This window comes from Eschrichtius robustus, chromosome 13 (assembly GCF_028021215.1).
Source record: "Eschrichtius robustus isolate mEscRob2 chromosome 13, mEscRob2.pri, whole genome shotgun sequence".
In the NCBI taxonomy this organism is placed as follows: Eukaryota; Metazoa; Chordata; class Mammalia; order Artiodactyla; family Eschrichtiidae; genus Eschrichtius; species Eschrichtius robustus.
This window is the reverse complement of record NC_090836.1, coordinates 22,169,261-22,177,308: the sequence shown is the minus strand read 5'-3', so window position 1 is coordinate 22,177,308 and position 8,048 is coordinate 22,169,261. Positions and strand designations below refer to the sequence as shown.

The 8,048-nt window shown below is 52.2% G+C and overlaps 1 protein-coding gene across 1 annotated transcript; it reads left to right on the top strand.

Annotated features, from left to right (window-relative positions):
- The first annotated feature begins 4,036 nt into the window (after positions 1-4,036).
- On the top strand, positions 4,037-7,813 carry BHLHE41 (basic helix-loop-helix family member e41). Its single transcript, XM_068560770.1, has 5 exons — positions 4,037-4,345; positions 4,481-4,544; positions 4,886-4,993; positions 5,319-5,430; positions 5,894-7,813. Exons 1-5 carry the CDS (start codon positions 4,284-4,286, stop codon positions 6,997-6,999), a joined length of 1,452 nt encoding a protein of 483 aa, XP_068416871.1. The 5' UTR covers positions 4,037-4,283; the 3' UTR covers positions 7,000-7,813.
- Positions 7,814-8,048: the final 235 nt, after the last annotated feature.

The following is an 8,048-nucleotide window of genomic DNA, read 5'->3' as shown; positions in this document are numbered from 1 at the left end:
CACCTCTCCAGGAGAGTGGCAAGGCTTGTAGAACCCTAAAAAGTCAGAAAACCTCTTCTCCATGGAAACGTTAATGCTCCCAGGAGAGTTCGCTTTCTGTAGGAAATTCAAGACTTTGCAAGCAAACATGATAAGACCTTGCAAAGTCACAAGGTGACTAGAATGAGTGTCGGGCTTAGAATACTTACGCAGGGGTGAGGAGAGAGGGGTGGGACCTGGGGTGTTTCCTTTAATTAGAGTCTCTATAGGTAGTGATTTCCCTACTTAACCAAAAAAAAGCAATGGAAGCAGCTCCCCCGCCTCACCCTTAAAAGGAGAAAGATGGGTATCTTTAATTGAAATCAAAGCATCACAGAATTCTTTAATTATAGGTTCAAAGGGGTTTTGAACTCATCTTGCAGCTCCTTGGCTTTCAGCAGGATGGTATTAAACCCTCCTGAAAAGATAAGACTCAACCTATTTTTAAACATACCCAAAGAGGACATTCTAGTCTTCTGTTCCTTTGTTAGACAGGGGAGTTTTTTTCCCTTTCTAACCTCACCACAGGTGAACTTTCCTATTACTAACCTGAGCCTTCACATTAGAGTTTGGCTTAGTTTGCTCAGTGGAAATGAACTGCTGGCCATCATTAGCCTTCTTCTAAACTGTACTTCCATCTGTCCATATGTATGAAATTATAACAATTAATCAAGATATTTGGGTTTAAATCAATACATTTGGAGCTAGATGCCAATGGAATTACTGACAAAACACTGCCACCCTTCTTTTTTTCATACCTTTTTCTTTCTCTACCATGAGCTCCAATACATTTGAACACACATACACACTACAACAAATGTGCACAGTCACACTGGTAAATTAAAAAACATCCCTGAAACAGCTAGTTAACATTTAGATCTTGGCCCTCACTATTCACATCAGGCGGTAATAGTGAAGGGCACGGACACTGCAGCCTACTGTCTGTGCTTAAATCCTGGGTCTGGGACCATGGGCATATTTTGTAATCTCCCTATGTGTCTATTTTCTCATCTGAGGAATGGCGACAATAACAGTATCTACCTTATAAGATTGTGGAAAGGATTCATGAGTTACTATATTAAAAGCCCTTAGAATGGTGTCTGGACTCTAATCTTAAATGCTATATATTTGTTAGCTGTTGTTACGTCCTCCTTGCAGCAAAGGGACATTCGGAGCCTCGATGTTCCAGAAGGCAAAAGTCTGAGAAAGAAAAGAGTAGGACTCAAGTTTAAGGGGAGTGAATAGCAAGAAGAGTGATCAAGGTGAGAAATTTAAAAAGACAAAAAGCAAATAAGAGAACAAAAGCTACAGGGAAAGAGTAAAAGCAGACATTTAATGGGGGGAAAGGTAGAAAGAGAAAAATATAAGGTGAAAAAAAAGAAAAGTAAAAGGGAAACAAGAATAAAAAGGTGGGCATGAAAAAGGGAAGAAGAAGAAAAGAAGGACTGAGAATAACAAAGGAGACCAAACATTAGAAAAGACTCCACTTACAGCTTGAGCTGGGTATCAGAAAAAGAAAGGAGTGAAAGAGAAAACAGAAATGTTGGAACAGAAGAGATGGGGAGAGGGGAGATAAGAGTGGTAACAGGAAAGGCTTCATTTGCAGCAAGGCCTCTTTGCCTTTGAATTAGGGGAAGCTTACATCCAAAATTAACACCTCTGATCTTCTAGACTTCCTTCCCAATTTCTCCTACTGCCTTTGAGACTGCCCCAGACTTGCCCCCTAAGGTTTGCCCTGATGAGCCGTCTGACTTGTGTCTGGTCCGCTCTACCGACAGAGCCAAGATGCAGTGATCTAGTCTTCACTTCATTTTCACTAAATACTCCAGCCATACTTATATTTATATACACCCTCTTCCTTCTCCAAACCGTCAGAAACCTATAAGGGGAGCTGGTATTTCATTTTTAAAAATTATTCACCTTGACGACATCCCTCCCCCCGCCTCCTCTGCTTTTTTGGGGGCGGAGGGGGTGTCAATTTAGAACAAGAGGACAAAATGATACAGTGCTGCAGGGGTATGCCGCTTTTAGGACTACAAATTGTCCTCCCTACCAAAGGGAATTAATCACACAATCACTTGAAAACAAGAGAGAGGCTGGCTCTAGGTATAAAGTAGAATTAGGATTTTTTAAAAAATACTTTTTCTTTTAAGTATTATCATTATTAAATTGCCTACTTGGTGCAAATAAGCCTCCCTCTTGGAGAAAGTCGAGAGACCTTAAAGGGCCCTCTAAGCAGATGAAGTGGACGGACCGCGAGCGTCTCCTCACGCGGGGGTGAGCTTGGGCCGCCGCCGCCGCCGCCGCCGGAGTCACGAAGCCAGACGCGGCGCGTCTCCGCCCAGGACTCGGGAGACTGCAGCAGCGCGGCCGCGGCCGCGGCCCCGGCGGCTCCAGGAGGCTGGGAAGAGACGCGACTCCTGCAGACACGTGACCTCCTCCCAGCCGCCGCTTCCCGCGACCCAGATCCGTCCCCGGAACCCGCGCTCGGCGGGGCGGGCCGTGGGACACGTAGCGACGGCCCCAGTCCCTGCTGCGCCCCGGTGCGCGTGCATTCGGCGTAGTTCTCCCCTTGGTTCACGCGCCACTGGCAATAAAGAATGTTTCGGGGATCACCCGGGAGAATGCAGGAAGGAAAGACATTTGGTTTGCCGTCTATCTACCTGTATAGAGAGAGATTAATATCTATTCTCTCCATCCCCGCCCTGGCAGACCCGAGCGGCGGCAGCGGGACCGGAGACCCGGGAGTCCCGCAGGACGCGCTTTCCCCGCGGCCTCCAAGGCCCCTTGCCGTCCGCTGTTCCAAGCGGCAGGGGCAGTGCGCAACTGCGGGCACCTCCCGGTAACTCTCACTAGCAGTGAGTCATGCTCCCGGGGTGGCTCTGGGGAAAGGTAGCCCGGCTGGTGCCGGCCTGTGCTTTCCCCGCGCCGGGCGCCGCGGCTGCAGGGCGAGCGCGCGCGCGCACGGGTTCCCCGCGCAGTGATGTGGCAGCAGCTGCAGGTCGGATCACGTTGCTGGCCCTGTGCTGGTACCCGTTTGAGACAAGATTAAGGAGGGAGGCTTTGGAGGTGCCAGCGGTAGTAAACGTGGGCTCTGCACACTCCCGGAGTCGCTTATCACACGAGGGAGGAGGGGGCGGGGAAGGCACGCAGCGCCACCCGAGGCGCGGCGGAGTTTAGCCAGCGAATGATAATGCTGCATCGCTTTCCGCGGTAGCCCCTCTCGTGCCACCCCATGCTCTCCCCCTCCCTCCTTGCCGCGTTCCTCGGGGAGCGCCTGAGGCCCCAAACGTCGTCATCTGCGGCTGTGATTAGTGGCACCGCAATTCCGACTGCTGCGGGAAGTTTGGGTGGCCCAGGGACACTGTGTGGCCGAAAGACACTTGGATTGCGACATTCTGACCCACTGGCTACATATTCGTTTATTTTAAATCCTTCAGGGAGCGGATTTCAAGTTGTCCCCTTTCGGGGCAACCTCCAATCAGGGCTAAGGGGTCCCCGCCGGCCACCGAGCGGTGAGCAAACAAGTCTCCAAATTGTCCTTTGGGACTGAAGTTGACCCACCGCGAATTCCCTTTCTCTTTCCTTTTTCTGGTCCAAACCAATAGCACAGTCGGTGGAAAAGCAAAAAGCCACGTTCACGTTCCCGAACCGCAATGACGGACGGATTGAGGGAGTCGCACTTCCGAGCCGAGGAAGCCCTGGCTGCCCTGCACCCCCCGGCGCCCTCCCCCCCCCCCCCCACACACACACCCCCAGCTGACTGCACCGCCCTCGGGAAGATGAATAGCTTGGCTGAAGTTGTTTTTCCTTTCCGGTGGCCCTGATCAGGTGTCCCCGCCCCCTCCCGCCGTTTGCCCTCCCTCGCAGCTTTCTCCAGACGCCCCCTCCCGGCCCGGCCCCTCCTCCCCCGCCCCCCTCCGGGCTGGACCGCGGATGGTACGTTCCGCACGTGAGCTGGGTGCTGGTCTGGCCGGCGACGCGCGTGCCCTGTGGCCAAACACTGCCCGGAGTGAGTGCAAACTACCAGCGCAGTGGGGCCGGCGCGAGTGTGCGTGCGTGTGTGTGCGTGTGTGTGCGAGAGAGCGAGCACGGTGGGAGGAGGGGACCAACCGCTTCACACTTTCAACACTGCACTGAAGAGGGAGAGAGAGAGAGAGACTGGAGACGTACAGATCCCCCCAAGATCTCCCAAAGCTACCGTCCCACAGATTATAGGACAGAACCCCAAAAATCGAAACAGAGGAAACGGACAGCGGTGGAACATGGACGAAGGAATTCCTCATTTGCAAGAGAGACAGTTACTGGAACATAGAGATTTTATAGGGTAAGGTGCACGCACCCTTGCGAATATCTGTCTAGGCTTCAGTTTGATTTTTTTCTTCTCGGGAAAGTGGTATGGAGCGGGCGAGGGCAGAGCCCCTCCCCGAATGGATGCCTGATGCTGATTTCTGTTTTGCAGACTGGATTATCCCTCTTTGTATATGTGTAAACCCAAAAGGAGCATGAAGCGAGACGATAGCAAGGTAAGTGTAAGTTTCTGATGTTCCCCATAACCTGCCTGGACAGTTAATTAGGGCCATTGATTTCACAGCGAAGCTCTGCCCGCAAATATATTCCAGCCCCTGAGCTTCCCCGACTGTGAATTTTAAGTGGTTTGCGGGATACTCTCAAGGGGAGATTAAACATCATACCTGAATTTAAATTGCATTTCAGAACAGTCCAGAGGAAAGAGTTGTCTTGGGCATAGTTTCTCACATGGTGTTTTTTTTTTTTTTTTTTGGTGGTGGGGCGGCGGTATTGTAATATCCAGTAAATGAATGTTTAGCTTATTGTTTTCTCTCTTCCATGACTCTCATATATTAAGGATACCTACAAATTACCGCACAGATTAATAGAAAAGAAAAGAAGAGACCGAATTAATGAATGCATCGCTCAGCTGAAAGACTTACTGCCTGAACATCTAAAGTTGACAGTAAGATGCAGATTTTTATTCTTTGCCGCTCTCCAAGGGCGTGTTAATAGCCTGGTACTACTCCCAGAGATATAAAGATAAATGTAAATATCAGATTCCTTACAACCTGTGCTATAGGGTAGAGTTTCCTGCAAACTCAAGAGTAGGTGTTCACAACTGAAGGCAAGAAATCATTTATAACCTGTATTGTGGAAAGCTCAAGAAGTATAGGAATAGTACTTCTTTCAGAGTGTTTGCTTAAGTTGCTGTGCTGACTGGAGAGCCAGTGAAGCCAAATGTGTGTTTTTAAGTCACCAAGTGCCCCCTTCTTTTTTTTGCACTGCAGACTCTGGGGCACCTGGAGAAAGCGGTGGTCTTGGAATTAACTTTGAAACACTTAAAAGCTTTAACAGCCTTAACAGAGCAGCAGCATCAGAAGATAATTGCTTTACAGAATGGTAAGTCAGTTCAGGGAGGCCAGCCCACCCCGAGGAAGCCGGGCAGCCCACAGAGGGGCAGTGTTAGGACTCTTCCCCCAGCCCCACCTCCTTCCTGGGGCCCACGGGCTCACTTTCATTTGTTAAATTGCTTACACTTTCCCTTCACTGGAAAGTGCCCATTTCCCGAAGCATCCTAAAGGCTTTCAGCCGAACTCAGAGGAGTCAGATTTGTATTTAAAGTGGCGGCTGCGCCCTCTCCACTTCGGTTTTTCAGCGGGGAGTAGAGCGCCTCCCCCCCTCCCCACTCCTCCCACCTCTGGGCAACCGGTGGCTTATATCACTCGAATACGGAGGAAAAACCGAGATCACTTTAGTCAATGCAGGGCCCACGTGATAAGCAGATGTTTTAACGTCGGTATTTTTCTTCTTGCCTCCATTCCTCTGTTTCCCACCGCCGCCCCTCACCCCTTCCTCATCCTAGGGGAGCGATCTCTGAAATCGCCCATTCAGTCCGACTTGGATGCGTTCCATTCGGGATTTCAAACATGCGCCAAAGAAGTCTTGCAATACCTCGCCCGGTTTGAGAGCTGGACGCCCAGGGAGCCGCGGTGTGTCCAGCTGATAAACCACTTGCACGCCGTGGCCACCCAGTTTTTGCCCACCCCCCAGCTGTTGACTCAACAGGTTCCTCTGAGCAAAGGCACCGGCGTGCCCTCGGCCGCCGCCCCCGCCGGGTCCGGGGCCGCCCCCTGCGTGGAGCGCGCCGGGCAGAAGCTGGAGCCCCTCGCCCACTGCGTGCCGGTCATCCAGCGGACTCAGCCCAGCGCCGAGCTCGCCGCCGAGAACGACACGGACACCGACAGCGGCTACGGCGGCGAGGCCGAGGCCCGGCCGGACCGCGAGAAGGGCAAAGGCGCGGGGGCGAGCCGCGTCACCATCAAGCAGGAGCCTCCCGGGGAGGACTCGCCGGCGCCCAAGAGAATGAAGCTGGATTCCCGCAGCGGCGGCGGCCTGGGGGGCGGCGCGGCGGCGGCGGCGGCCGCGCTCCTGGGGCCCGACCCGGCCGCCCCGGCCGCGCTGCTGAGACCCGACGCTGCCCTGCTCAGCTCGCTGGTGGCGTTCGGCGGAGGCGGGGGCGCGCCCTTCGCGCAGCCTGCGGCCGCCGCGGCCCCCTTCTGCCTGCCCTTCTACTTCCTCTCGCCTTCGGCGGCCGCCGCCTACGTGCAGCCCTTCCTGGACAAGAGCGGCCTGGAGAAGTACCTGTACCCGGCGGCGGCCGCCGCCCCGTTCCCACTGCTGTACCCCGGCATCCCCGCCCCGGCCGCCGCCGCCGCCGCCGCCGCTGCCGCCGCCGCCGCCGCCGCCTTCCCCTGCCTGTCCTCCGTGTTGTCGCCCCCTCCCGAGAAGGCGGCAGCCGCCGCCGCCGCCGCGACCCTCCTGCCGCACGAGGTGGCGCCCCCTGGGGCGCTGCACCCCCCACCCCCGCACGGCCGCACCCACCTGCCCTTCGCCAGCCGCTGCGAGCCGGGGAACCCGGAGAGCTCCGCTCAGGAAGATCGCTCGCAGGCAGGAAAGGAAACCCCCTGAATCCTTGCTCCCCTTAGAAGGGACCCGGGTTCACGCGGAATCATAATAAAACACCCTTAACGTTTTCAAGGGAGGAAATGTAAGAGATGCACGACGGGCTTAAAAGAAAACAAAACAAAACAAGCAAAAAAAACCACAGGTGTTTTGTGTACGTTTGGAGTTCCTGTTTTGCTCATCCCTCACCGCCCACCAACCTCCACACACTAACATCCCTTTCTTCTCCCACCAGTTGTAAAAGAACCTCATAGGTATTCTTTTTTCTTTAAAGAGCTCCCCATAGTAAGTTTTGCCTTCTTTTAGGCCACGTTCCATTGTCTTTTAAAATATAAAATATAGAACCGAATTCTCGAGGAAGTGAGAAGGGTCTGCTCTGCGAGTGAGCTCGCTGAACCAGGGTAAGGGAAAGGTGGCGGCGGAGCTGACGTGGAACCGCAGGTAGCGGCTGTCTGCCTGCGTCTCAAAGCTGTCCTGCTTGCTTTAGGAAGATTTCCACAACTAGAAGGAGGACCTTTTAGAATTCAACTTAGTCTTCACTATTTTATAATGTTCAGCTTTTCAAAAGGCGTATATTTTTCAAAGAGGAAGAGGTGAGGATGCAGTCGCTCACTTTGCAGCCTATTCTGAAGTGGTTTGAATGGTGTCTCTTAGTAACTTGCGCTTGTTTAAAGAGATGCGGAGTTGGGCCAACGTCAGAACTAAGTCAGGGAAGGAGATGGATGAGGAAGGCCAGAGTCATTCTCAGTACATTTGCTAGCACTTTATTGAGAAATTGACCATGAATGAATTAACTCATCTTAATTTCATATATATATATATATATGAAATTGAGTGCATCTATTTTCACCCTGTCATTATTTAATCCATCATGTTTCTAAGTTTGTATCATCTTGGTGTTAAAAAACAAACAAACAAAAAAAGAATGTGCACTGAACTTTAAAGAAAAAAAAAGAAAAGAAAACAAGTCCGAACTGATTTATCCTGTATTCTGTTAATTCACAAGAGTGGAGGAGGAAAGCATTAAACTGGTCCGTTTGGGTTGGAAATGCTGT